Source organism: Ochotona princeps, chromosome X, assembly GCF_030435755.1.
Source record: "Ochotona princeps isolate mOchPri1 chromosome X, mOchPri1.hap1, whole genome shotgun sequence".
NCBI lineage: Eukaryota > Metazoa > Chordata > Mammalia > Lagomorpha > Ochotonidae > Ochotona > Ochotona princeps.
Window position 1 is genome coordinate 36,399,345 of NC_080865.1, and position 14,508 is coordinate 36,413,852.

Below are 14,508 nucleotides of genomic sequence, written 5' to 3' on the forward strand. Positions count from 1 at the left end.
AATCCATGCCAGCTCTTTCCTGTCAGATTTCAAGTTCTACTTTCTGTTGTTTATTTATTTTAGGTTTGTTTTTTTTTTTTTTTTAGTGATTGCAATAGAAATGGCAACAATTGATTAAAGATGCCTGGAAGACAAGATTCAATGAATGTTGATATTGAGAATTTCTAGCTTCAACAAGTGAATATGTGCAGTGTTATTTAATGGTCAAAAATAACTCTTTTCATCTCTACTTAAAGCTAATATATCACCAATATCAATCTCTTTCTGAAATACACAAGCTCTAAACTTCCTTTCCTGGACCCATAGCAGGAATATATACTCAGAAAAAAAATGTGCCATATCCTATCTACCAGGTCTAGTCTCCAAGATGCATGCAAATTATAGACATTAATTAAATGAAGTCGCCAAAAGTGCACTTAGTTTTCATTAACCTCCATATTAATATAGGCCAAAAGTGTTCTGCTGCTGTTAGGTTCATTGATGCTGCATTGATTAAATATTCTACTGACACTTGGATATCAAGCAATCTAACCCCTTCTACTCCCTCTTACATTTCTGAGGTTTACAATGAAGCTGTCTTGATAGCCACTGACCATTAAACCAAGATGAATTACAGGTTCTACTTGTGTTTCCCTTTCATCTTTCAACATTACATAGATAATGAACACCGTGATCTGCTAGGATTGCTAACAAGACAAACAGGTTGCTGTGAAGACTGAGAACTTAAAATAAATAGGGGAAAGAAAAAATGATAGGAAAGGTAAAATAGATGAATACCTGAATCCCTACTCAGATTCCATGTGAGTGATCTTACATAAAATCAATATTAAGGATCTTTGTTCATTCAAACGTAAAAGGCATGGCATCCTAACAGAACTGAGGCAAGTTAAATTCAAGTGGAAACTAGGATGCTTTGTAAAGTGTAAAGTACTATTCACTTAAGCCATAATCTTTATATTCTCCCTAATGCCTTTTAAATTCTCCACTTGCCACATGGAATAGTATTAGATTCTACAGTCAGAGTGGCCCGTCTTACCTCATCACCATACTTCTCATCTGTCTTCTCTGTCCAATGTTTCACAGAGGCTCATATTTGCAAAAGACAAATGAAAGTTTCTGTAAACTACACAAACTACGGAGGTAATAACTTTATCTCATAAAGAGGTCCCCAAACAAGTACACTTCTCATATTCCAATAGCTATAAAAGGGCCCACCAGATATATGCCCACCTTTCCTTGTCTGGTCTCAGCCTAATATCCCCCTCTGGAAAAATTCTTGGTATTTAATAAATACACCATCTATGACATATCTCCTTTTTCAGGATAGCACCTAACATGCTCACTTTGAGACTTCAGGTACCTTCTAAAACAAATCTGTAAATTCCACACAGATAGGCAGATCCCTAAGAGGATCTCTCACATTCCAAATGTTTTCTGTTTTAGTCACGATCACACCTCCCAGAAACTGCAGGAACCACCAAAATAATTTTTAAAAATCAGCCTTTTTGTATTATAATAAGTAATTTAATGGAAAGTATCAGCTATCTAAAACATAGGCCACTTAACACTCCCTTCAATGTTGTTACACAGAATTTTACAAGACTGGTTTGCTGGGGAGCTAGCTACTCCAGAGTCTGTAAGCGCTCATGACAGTGACAACCCAACTGCTCACTCCTCCAAAGTATTTCACTGCCAATGAGAATCAAAACACAATTTGGATTCAAAATTCCCACCCGACTTCTAATTCTCATTCATGCCTGTGGGCTTAGTTGTTGGTTTGGTTGTTGATTATCTTCATAGTTCACTCAGCCTCAGTTCAAAGTGAATTTGCCTAGGTTCTAGAAAGTAGCAGAAGGCCAACCAATGAGTTTTTCCACTGGTATATGCTTTCATAAAAGGATCAGTTTTTGAGCACCTGAAGTCCTGCCAGGTGTTGGGAAGTGATACAATCTAGCTGTTGGAATTCGTGTTGTAGGGTGCTAGGAAACTCATCCACTCCCAGGTGTCCAAGTGGAGCAAATAAACCAAAGACAAAGTGAATGCATGTAATTTCCATGTAAATAAATAAATGAAGAAATACACAGATACTTGGATTGGTTCCCTTCTGTGTTTCTTCACCAACCATATCACACTGACAGGGGGATTAGTTGCTAGCCCATGTTCTTTTTGGAGTGCATTGCAGATGTGCATACTAAGAATACTTCCAGGTTTCAGCTGCTATTGCTTGAGGGACAAAAGCTTGAAGCTGTCATCCAGAATAGATCTTCTATTGCGCCGTAGCTTTCTTTGTCGACGCTGGTACCACACTACACCCCCAAGAATCAGAGCAATAACCAGCAGGATGAAACCCGTGGCAATCAAAACAGAGGCCAACATCTCCATGTTCTTTACTGGTATCTGCATGCCCAGCATCTTCACTTTGAATTCGCCAATGTCTCTGAAAATCAGTGCTGAAATGAAAGAAGAGGGAAATGGGTGAATGAATAACCTGGTATAAACAGTACTGAGGAGTTCTATTTTTGTAATCATATCCTGGAAAAACAAATCCATTCAAGCAGGACAGCATCCCTTTAACAATCCACAGGTTACAAAAAGTCAGAGGAAAAAGATGTCCCAACTAGAAGCGTCCTTCAGAATCATTGAGATTACCATCTACCTATGGCAACAGCTAAGACTCAAAATGGGATGATCTTTGACACATTTCCTCAATTACAAAAGCTTGTGGTGCAGAAAAAAATATTAGATTTTTGTCTCCATAGTTATAGAGCATAGAACTGGAAGCAATACAGGAAGCATTAGAAATCAACTTGACCCATGCATCCAACTTATTAGTGCTCTTTTTGAGTATTATATCATAACACTAGCCTATCCAGTCTCTCACTTCTGTGGGTAGTATTAATACTGATGCTACATAGACCCTTTTATGTGAAATATTTGATAGTATTAGTTCCTAGCATACAAACTTATTTATACCCAGTTTCCCAGCAGTTCAAATTCCAAAGCCAGATATTCCAGCCCTTATAATAAAGCTCTAAACCTACCTTTCTGGTTTTATATGCTAATCTTCACTTGCAGTAACTCTTTTTTTTTTTTAAATTGCTCATGCAGGCAATTCTATTTCAGGCGACTAGGTCTTTAACTAAATACACTTACTTCCTACTCTTAATCTTTCTAGCCCCAGCTTAAATGTTACATGTCCCTATAAAGTCTTATTAAATTTGGTTTGAGAATGAGTGGCCCTTTCCTCTGAGTTCTCAAAAATGCTTATTCTTTCCATTTCAACATTTTTTAAAATCTTTAATCGTGGGCTGAGTGAACAAACATACCATACACCTTGGTTTTATTTTTTATAAAATAGATATACCTAGCACAGAGGCTTATTGCCAAGAAAAAGTGTTCATGCTTATAAAATATTTAGCATAACTATTGACAGATAATAAATGCACAGTAAATATTAGCTGCTACTGTTATCGTTTTGGTAATGCATGGGGCATGCAGCATAGCAATTATCATTCCTTTTTTTAAACACCAAAAAAGTAGCAATTATGTCTTACTTGATTTGATGTATCTAGTATTTGACTCTTGTTTCATGAAAGTGTAATTGAATGAATGAATGATCTAGCAGATCTGAGAGAAGCTGGGACAAAGCTCAAACACAAGCTAAAACACATTTTGATTCAACATTTATATTCTACTACATACTCCTCTTGTTATCTCAGATGAATCACTTTCCATTTTTCAGCTCCTCACATGAAAAAATAACAAGCTACGATAGTATATACTTTGTTGTTGTATATATTTTGTTGTTTTATATACATATTATGTGTATGTGTGTGTAAGAGAGAATGTATATGGTTATTGTAGTGTATATTTTGGTATATTTTTCCCATTGTGAAAATATTGTAACAAATGAGAGCTAATAAGAAACAAATATTATATATACATATACAAAGAAATATGCATGTGTACTCAAGCATATTGTGTGCATGGATATATGAATATATGTATGTCCATAAAATACACGTATATGAATATATACACATACATGTGTATACAACACATATAAGGAATTATGGTGTGAAACTTCACTCACACAACTTCAGCTTACTCGTCTCCACCTACTCCAGGATATAACCTAGCCTCCTAAACCAAATTTCATAAGATACCTATGCAGATAATTAATATTTTTCAAAGACACATTGGCAAATAAGATTTTTTTCCAAACAGAACTAAAATTTTCCAGAGTAAACTGGTAACTCTAATATCCCTCTTAGCTCTCATAACATTGTGAATCTTCCCTAGTCAGAGACAAATAGATGGAGAATAAAAGCGCTATTTGAACTTAGCATCTTGAAGGGAAGAAATGTCTTGTTGCAAAGGTTCCACTGCTTGGTACTCCATAGATGAAGAGAAAAGAGGCAGGGACAAAAATAGTGTTTGAAGACCGTCTGGTGTTTGTTCTAGTTTTATACTATCCCTGTGGGGAATCCATGTCTGTGTTACAACTCTTTCATGCTCAACTCAGCACGACTTAGACTTTTCTCCCCACTTACACATTAGGTGGGTGGGCTAAGATAGCAGCCTACAACTGGAGATGAATCTGCTTTCTCCAATTTAGATTAGTGCTGGGAGCCAGAGAGAATAAACCTCCAAGGGAAAGCTGAATCTTAGTACTCCAGTTTCTGAAGTCTTCGAGAAATTTTAGAATTTCTCCTTCTAGTACTGTGGTGTACACCATTTAGTCATGTGAGTCCCATCCTGTGGAGTCCCATCTGGTGGAGGTGCATGCGCACACATACACACCACACATATACCTGCCCCTTCTAGTCTGTGCATCGTTTTGCTTACCTTTTTCAGTCTCTGCAGTGATGGTACTGATAGTGCTTAAATGACCTGGAGAAGGAATGCAAGAGATTAATTCTGTTATTCTTTCTACCAATCAGCAGTTCCATGTTGGAAATCAGCATTGGTTGGTGGAAATTCTAAATAACACATTTATTTCAAAGAATGCAAACCCACACAACAACAAACGTTTTTAATGATTTCATAATGTACAATCATCTCTCTCTCTCTAGAGGTAAAGAGCAGAGTTCTATTCTCTACCTTGATCTGTTTGAACAACCAAATACATTTTCCTAAGCCTGCAATCTTGCCCATATTTTGCATCCCTACTAAAATCACACATTTTCTCCAATGTCTTCTTGCTGTCTCCCCAAATTCTATAGGACTATTTGGAAGAGAATAATGTGTAAGGCTGGGTTTAGTTCAAGAAGTTTAAGGTAAACTCCTTAACCTTTTAATGATCCAAGAGCTCAGACATACCGTATATCCATCATAATGAAGAGCAATTACTTGTTTAAAATATTTCCCTTGGTATTCCCTTCCCATATAAAAATGTAAGGAATGCATATTTCCCCACACTTGGTAGCAACACACTCTTGCATAAGTTGTAACAGGACAGTAGTTCTCTAGTTTTAAACTTATTTCTAGAACAAAAAAATCTGCCTTTTACAACTCTCACAAAACAAAAACAATTAAGGGACAACAATTAGAGTTATTTCTCTTCTCTCAAAAATGCTCATTAAAATTAATCCTTGAAATTGCCTTTACTTCTGTTGTTTCAATATAGTGGAAAGCAGTATTGGGGGCGGGGGGAGGTAGGTGAGAGTGGAAGGGGAAATCCCTGAGCCTAAGGAACTGTATCATGAAAAATAAATAATTTATTTCTAAAAATTGTCTTTATTTCTAATTACTTTATAAAATAATAAATTACTTTTTAAATAATAAAGTGTTCTATAAAGTTAATTTATTTCAAAGGATATGAACCTGTGCAAGGTTCAATACATGGAATATAAACATACTTGGCCAACTTGTTGTACCTCAATGCATCTCCAGGTAATTAGGAGAGATGCAAATGCCAAGTAAACAATGGAGGATGAGTTATAATGATTATGGCAGTATGTAGAGGGTTAACCATATGCAATTTTAAGATCTGTGTTTTGTGGGGTTTTTTTGGTGGAGGGGATCAATACAAGAGTTACAAAAGATTTCTTTGCATTACTTAGTTCTTATAAGCCAGATAAAGTGTTAGAAGATGAGCCATTTTGGGGAATTAGGCCTTACCTTTTTGAGACAAAACAGTGAAGAGTGTCTCCATGCCAGCATGTACATGGTCCGTCACATGGCAGTGTAGCAGCCATGTCCCAGGGTTGTTGGCTATCATCTCTACAACCTCAAAGGTGCCTGGGAACAGATCCACAACATCTGCCCTGTAGCTCCTTCCGTTCTACGACAAAGATTGTGGGTAGGAGAAAGAAACCTCTTCTTAGAACTTATAAAAACTGGAAAATTATGCTGTCCACATTAAGGAAGTGTGACCCCAAAATTCCTAGATTGGACAGCAGCTTTAAATAATTTCATTCACATCTCAAGGAACCAACCACTCAAATTTTCCTTCTGCATTTTCATGAAGTGTTCCAAAGTAAGCCTAATTTCCAATTCCTTCAGAGGGCTCAAAAACCAGATTCTGTAATTTTCAGTAGATTGAAATTTGGTAAATTTGGATTACGCCTTGACATGTAAGGAAGGAGCCATATGCTTCATTTAAAAATGATTCAATTGAGGCCAGCATGGTGGCATAGCAAGGTAATCCTCTGCCTTATGCGATGTCTCCAGCATCCTATATGGGCTCAGGTTTATATCCTGGCTGTTACACTTCTGATCTAGTTCTCTGCTCATGGCCTGGTAAGGTAGCAGAGGATGGTCCAAGTCCTTGGGACCCTGTATCCACATGAAGACCTAGAAGAAACTCCTGACTTCCAGCTTTGGATCAGCTTAGCTCTGGCCATTGCAGCTATTTGGGGAGTGAACCAGTGGATGGAATACTTTCATTCTCTATCTCTCCCTCTCACTGTAAAATCTGAAAATAAATATTTTTGAATGATTGATTAATTTTCCTGTCACCACTTTGATCAGAAATTCCATATCTCTACTTCTGTGTCAATATTTCCTGCATATCACCCTTTTCTTAAGCTTAACACTTCTTCAAAATCTACACATGAGTATTCCCCATGTAGTTATTAAATTGAATTCTTAATGTAAATTAAGGACTTACAGAGATTCTGAAATACCACTCTAAAGTTCCTTGCTCTAAGGTTCACTGTTCATTAAATTTCAAGTCTTTGACTTAAACCTTATTATATTGATTCTTTTTATCTCCTTACCATGTAAATTACTCATTCTTGTCTGCATCAGAAGTGACTGACACAGGAATTTACAACCAGACTAGAATCCTCAGTTCAGTGCCCCAAATACTATACCTCTAGTCTATTCCCTTCTTCCTCAGAAGGCTCTCCTTTAATCCCCCCTGAGAGACACAGCTCTTTTTCCAGCTCACCTGATAAAGGAAACTCTCAGCATGGAAGTGGACAGTGTGTATGTCAACATCTTGGCCCATGGCCAGCATGTACCAAGCCACTTGTTCTCCCTGGTACATGGTGAGACCTCTGAGATTGGCATAGAGTTTCCCATTGATGGCTGTAAAACATGAGAAAGTCTATTAAATCTTTCCTTTTGACTCTTCTTTGCACTGACTCTAGTCCCTATAATCTTAGATGATAGCAACAGGCTCCCAAATTGCTCTCTATTTTGTCTGTCCCTATTCAATCTATTTTTTTTTCATTCTGATGTTATTAGAGTCATTGCTCTAAATAACTTTTTTGACCATGTCACTCTGCTCCTTAAAATATTTTAATATCTCCTTCCTGCCCCAAAGAGTAAGTCTATAAATCCTTAGCTTTGCCCTCAAAGTCTTTCAAAATAGATCCCAATCACTTTGCCAGGCTCATCTCCTGCTACACAACATGTCTATTCCAAAGGGGATAATTACTTCACCATTCTCCATATGGCCCCTGAATGTTTTCATGTCCTTATGTTCTTGGGCTTCTCTTCCAGAAACCCTGTTTCCTTTTTGCACATCTTCCCAAAGCCTAATCAAACTTTCATCTCCCTAAATAATACTTAGTTGATACTCTAGCTCCTATTCCACATCTCTCATTCCTTGCTAACCCTTCCATCCCTGAATTACTCAAGTACTGTCTTATACTTGTTCAATTGAAACTGCCTCCTACATTTGTCTTTTTCTGATATCTGAAAGCTCACATACCCAACCAGAAAACAGGTTCTTAGCAGAAAAATGAATTTATTTACAATATACTATACCAACCTTGCATTTTGGGGGAACATATAGTAGACACCTTGACCTAGAATAAATGCTTAGAAAAGATTGGCCACATTTGTGAAAAATAATAATGATATTAATGAATGACTCTCATTATCTATCTCTTCCAAGTATGTGTCATATATTATCAAGACACAGAGCACTCATTGTCATAGTAATTCACACTAACAGGACTTTTCCAGGACAGTTTCCCCTTGCTTCTCATGTTTTCACAGAGGAAAAGTAATTTCCACTTTGTTCCTCAAGCGTATAAGAATAAAAGGAATATGTATCATCTCTGTATCTACTCTTGCCAAATTGTGAGCTTGAATGGAAGTGCTAAATATGCTTAATTCAGCCCCTTCTGGATTTTCTCTCTGAGCAGTATGATCACAGAAAGGGATACGAATGCAATATTTCATTGTGGCAAATACTCTGCATTTGCCAACAGAAACAGCTATTTTCTATCTATATCAATGGACAAGTAGGAAAATGTCTATGGAAAAAGGAAGTATCAGCAAACCCATTTAGGTTGCAGAAATAAAATCAATTTTCTACTTAGTCTGCTCAGTAATAAAGCTCACATTTTTTCTTAAGCATCTCTCTTTTCCAGTTGGTTTAAGAAGCTGAATGGAAGGCAGGGGTACTATTTGTATGACCCTTAAGATCCCAATAATATCTCCAGAGTTGGCAGTCAGAAACTGTTCAATAAATGCTTGCTCAATGGATGGGTAGATGGACCGATAACTGAAGAGTTTCAGTGAATGAATATATATATATATACAGATGAAGGTGGACAACAGCCAAAGCTCTGCATTAGCAAGATCTGACTGTGCCCTCACTCCCTTTTTGTCCTGCGTCATTTATTTCTTTGATTTGACAGACGCTAAAAAGTTCACCCTTGTGAAGTCTGTGAATCATTTGTTCTAATGTGAATCACTCATCCCTCCATCAAGGGAAAATAGCTAAAATCTATGGACAGTAAGGTACTACTTTGGAGTTCCATTAGAGTCATTATCAAAGCTGTCTCATTCTCAGATCAAAGAACTCTTGGACTAGAAGAGATAATGAGAGATCACTTGATGCATTCCATTGCACTTAGGCTCCCCCTCTTATTTGAGACTTTTTCTTGTTTTTGAAAAACTACACAGATCTCTAGAGCAAAGGAAGCCTTTGATGCACACTTTCCCTCCAAAATCCATTCAGGCACTAAAAAATCCTTCCTTGTATCTAACTCTCTGAAGCTCTACTCTCCAATTATTCCATCTCCAAACTAAAACTATTTTTAAAAAACATACTAAAAGACAAGTTTCCTTCACCTTATCCATTAAGAAAGCAGATCCCAACTTCATAGTGGCAAAGAAATACGATAATATTGAAAGACTAAAATCAGAATTCTGAGAAGAGTGGCTGTAAGCAGCCTATTTATGGTGTATGCTGAGGATCATGAATCATTGCTTTCTACTCTAATACATTACAATTTTCTGATGTCACCATGGCAACTTAACTGTGAGATCCCTGCTTTCTGTACCGTGGATCTAGTCTGGGAAAGCTTGTGTGTGTGTGTGTGTGTGTGTGTGTGTGTGTGTGTGTGTAACTGTAGGAAATAGCAAATATTTATTTCAATTTATCTCCATGCAACCTTCCCATCCTTTCTGAAATTATACTCCCTTAGCTGATAATGAGCCTATCAGATAACCTCAAACAAACAGTGTGGATGTTCTTGGAGGAAGGATAAATTATTTTATACATACCATGCATTTTATTGCTCTCCAAGAAAATCTCATCCTGTAGATTAACACGCTCTGGCTCCTGGGGCCCATGAATTGCTATGTTCTCCTCCAGATACCAAGACTGGTTTTCATCGAAGATCAAAAATAGCAAGGCAAACTCCCTATCCATATCACTTCGTGCTCCATGGGGATCCAAGATACCTTTTCGGCAGATGGTCAGAGGTCCCACAAGACCACTATACAAGTCCTGAATAAGGGGAAAAAAAGGAAAGAGTGAAAAGAAGGTGAAGCTGTTTGAAGGTTATTGTGCTGTCACATAAACCCACTGTGAAGTCAACATTTCATCAACATATGTTCCATTTATACCGTATCCTCATGTTTCCCACTGTGCTACTGAGATCCTTCTACCAACTGTTTTAGGGATAAATAATAAGTGCTGTCTAATCTATGTTTTAGTTAGGCTGAACTAGATCAAGTACTTATACAACCAGTACATTTTTCATGTTTCCTTCTCTGCCTGCACTGTACTGCTCCCCTCGACCATGCCTACTTTTTCCCATGGCAGTGTTAGTTTTCAATGCACAAAGCATCTTCTATCATGACTCCTCTCCAGCTTTCCTCTTGCTCAATGAGACCATGCTTTGTAGAGGTGGGAAATGTATCTTACATTTATATCATCCAAAGCACCAAGTAAATACCCCAAACTGGTAGGTACTCAATAAATGACTGCTGGTGGCTCATAGTACTTAAGTGGCTGAATAAACAAATTTTCAAAATGAGGAAACAAACTACTTTTTGCCAAGAAGTTAGCCCACTTCTAAGACCCATCTCCATGCAACCAATCTTGTCTTTACCTTAATGGGATCCACTGCAGAATAATAGATCCAGGAAACACAAGCAGAGTCATTGGGACCAGGGCCAGATCTCTCTGGAATGTTCCATTGGTAAGTGAGTACTTCACCTAGAAAGAGCAAAAAGTGACTTCTAGGAGGACTGATCAGAAATTCCTTTCACCTCCCGATCTCATCCAAGAGGCTTTGGTGGTTGAGTCCTAACACCTTTAAGATCTTTCTCCATCATTCACTCCTCAGTATTCATTTTAAATTTTGCTCTTCTTCCTCGTGAAACACATTCAATCCTCTTCAACAATATCCATCCTTAAAGGCCGAGGTATAGTATTTTGGCAGAAGGAGCTCTCTCAGAGTTCTCCATATTTACAAAATCCTCCTTTTGTAGTCTCTGTTTTAATCAATATTTTTCTGTTGTTGCTTCTTCCTAAATGTAACTCTGTATCCACAAGACTCTGTATTCAGTTCTTTCTTTGTATACTGCCCTCCCCCCTGCCTCCAGAATCAGTTAGTTACCTTTAAGACATAAATTATGAACTATATACTAATGATACTCAAATACCTAGTTCAGTCCTTAGCGACAATCCCTCACATTCAATTAGAAGCTGAACATCTTTTAAATAGGATGTGTTAAATACAAAAATCATTGTGAACACAACTTCTTCTTTAGCAAACAACTCTACTTCTAGAAATTTCAATGATAGAGACAAGGAGATCACTCATCTGCTGATTTACTCCCCAAATGCATGTAGCAACTAGCACTGGACCAAGTAAAACTGAACCAAATCAGTTTTTTCACATGGATGGCACAAATCTAGTACCTGCTGCATCTGAGGATGTGCATTAACAGAAAGCTGAAATTAGAAATAGAGCCACAATATGCAAATCCAGACACTCTGATATGGGATATAGGTGTCACAAAAGATGTCTTAACCATTGCCCAAAATGCCTGCATCTAGTCTTTTTAATAGCAATTTTATTGAGATATAACTGCAATGCCACAGACATAACTCATTTAGAGTACATAGTTCAATTTTTTTTAGTATTTTCACAAAATGTTATAGTCATAACTTTGATCCATTTTAAACACCTCATTACTATCACATACACACAGAGACACTGCATACCATTTTTCTTCCCTCTAACACACCCATCCATGCCAAGGTGATCATCAGCATGCTTTCTATCTCTATGTATTTTCCAACTTGTTTATTTCATGTAGATTGTTAACTATCCAATACGTTGTCTTCTGTGACTCTACTCTTTTATTTAGCATAATATTTCATTGTCCATCTGTATTTAAGTGTATGTTAATGCTTAACAGCTTTTATTGCCAAACAGTGTTTATTGTATGGACATAATGCATTTGATTCCACCATTTACTAATTCATGGACATTTGAGTAATTTCAACTGTTGTGCTATTACAAATAATTCATTTACCAGCAATTGTATACAAGTTTAGTAGACATATGTTTTAATTTCTCTTGGATATATTACTGGGAGTGGAATTACTAAGTCATACGGTAACTCTACATTTAACCATTTGAGGAATTGCCAAAGTAGTTTGCAAAGTAGCTATGCCATATTGCATTCCTATCAGCAACATGTGAGCATTACAATTTCTCAACATCTTTAGGAAAATTAATTATTTTCTGTTGCATAGAATTTTATTTTAGCAATTCAAATAGGTTCAAAATATTATAGCATCTTTGACTTCCATTTCTATTGTCTCAATAATATTTGCATAAAGTATTACCCCTCCTGCACTGGTTGGTCTTGGTACCTTTGCTGAAATCCAATTAACCATAAATATAGGAATTTCTGAACACTCAAATTTTACTCTCAAATTATATTTCTATTCTAATGCCAGTATCAAAGTTTGTTATGCTTTGTAATAACTTTGGAAGTTGATAATTGTAAACTTTAAAAAAAAATGCTTTGGTTACAGCATATTAATCTTTCCAAACCTTTCTTTGTTCATGTAATTTTTTAAATGCTTTATTTTATTTTTTATTAGAAAGTCAAATATACAGAGAGGAGGAGAGAGAAAGAGGAGGAGCTGAGAGACAGACATCTTTCTCTGATGATTCACTCTCCAACTGGCCACAATGGCCAGAACTAAGCCAATCCGAGGTCAGGAGCCAGGAATTCTTCCACATCTCCCATGCAGGTGCAGGGTCCCAAGGCTTTGGACCATCCTTAACTGTTTTCCCAAGCCACAAGCAGGGAACTGGATGGGAAACAGGGTTGGCGGGATTAGAACCAGCACTCATTTGGGATTCCATCACATGCTTTTCAGTGAGGACTTTTAGCCACTAGGCTACTGCACCGGGCTCTCGTATAATTTTTTTTTTGCTTCAAAAAATTTCTAAGATTTCTCTGATTTTCAAAGAGTGAACTCTCCACCAAGGCATCTAAGTTCTTCCCTTGACAAGTTAGTCCTGGTGCCTTTTTTCAGCCAGGTCTCTGATGCTTTCTACTTTTGCAAAATACACACTGGTTAAACATAATTATTTGCTCATCTGTGGGCATACCTCATATTTCACAGCTCTGTACCTTTGATTATTTTATTCTCTTTGCCTTGACTCCCTTCCAACGATTCCATTGAACTCAGACTCTTCTATTCAAATACCTCCTCAATACCTCCATTTGTCTAATTTCAATTCCAAATTCTATACATCAAAAATCTTGTCTCCCGGGAGAATCAAGATGGCGATATAGGGTAAGCACCCGTTTAAACAGATGGAGAAACATTAGCCAGCATGAAGCACAGATAGCACATGCCAGGAAACAGGAGAGGACAAAACAACAGCAGAGGAGTACCTGGAGACTGACAGACCTGGGAAAGCAGTGGACATAACAGTGTGGTGTTGCAGTGACCAATACCCCAGTGGCATTCAGTGAGCAGTGATCTGAAATACACCAGCAGGCAGAATACCAGCAGCAACAAGGTGGGAAGGAGTGTTCAGTGGGAGATCAGCAAGTGAACCCAACAAAGAATTGCTCATCCTGCTGCTATGTTTGATTTGACCAGGAGCAGAAACACAGCAGCAGGTTCCAGACGGGCAATGCGGGAACAGGGTGAATTTCACAGTCCAGTCTGCCCCATAGAGCTGAATTGGGTACCATTTTGCATAGGGAGACAAAGGCTATGGGGACAGGACTGTGCATGCACTGAGCTGGGAGTGAACTCATCTCTGTCCCAGTGAACTGCAACAATGTGGCGTCCTACAGGTTCCACCCAAGATAGGTCCAGGTAGACTGCAGACCTGACGGTCAGCAAGACAAGAACTATAGTAGCAGCACATCAGGTGCCATTTTGTGCACTGTGGCAAAGCTTGGGAGCAAATTCACTGAGCTCAGTGCATTGGGCTAACTGCCACCAAAATCAGCACCAACAACAACCTAGCTATATAGGACTCCTGGAGTGTCCTTAATCCTGGGAACTGCTCCAAAGGGAAGTAGGAGAACAGTTGTACAGACAATGGTGCAATCACAGCCTGGTATCACAGGAGTTGAAGAGTAGTGAGCCATGAGCTGGGACCACAAAGACCATGGTGGAAATCTAACTTAAGAACCCAGACCTGGAACTCGCTGGAAGGAGTGGCATAAGGAACTGCAAACAAAAAGCCATGTACCAACTGCAATAAGTAAAATTGAATTTTAGATCTGTGGGTGACAGAGCTTAGAAACCTGCCCCAAGGGGAA

At 37.8% G+C, this 14,508-nt stretch overlaps 1 protein-coding gene across 3 annotated transcripts in view; it reads right to left on the reverse strand.

Annotated features, from left to right (window-relative positions):
- Positions 1-676: 676 nt before the first annotated feature.
- The window catches only part of HEPH (hephaestin), an 86,563-nt gene continuing 72,731 nt past the window's right edge, over positions 677-14,508 (reverse strand). For all 3 annotated transcript variants that reach the window (XM_058658720.1, XM_058658718.1, XM_058658719.1), the window contains exons 16-21: positions 10,806-10,912; positions 9,973-10,198; positions 7,397-7,536; positions 6,124-6,286; positions 4,849-4,893; positions 677-2,450 (exon numbers count right to left, since the gene is read on the reverse strand). In XM_058658720.1, coding sequence (XP_058514703.1) covers positions 2,218-2,450; positions 4,849-4,893; positions 6,124-6,286; positions 7,397-7,536; positions 9,973-10,198; positions 10,806-10,912 — 914 coding nt within the window. In that variant the 3' untranslated portion in view covers positions 677-2,217. The remainder of the gene's footprint in view (positions 2,451-4,848; positions 4,894-6,123; positions 6,287-7,396; positions 7,537-9,972; positions 10,199-10,805; positions 10,913-14,508) is intronic.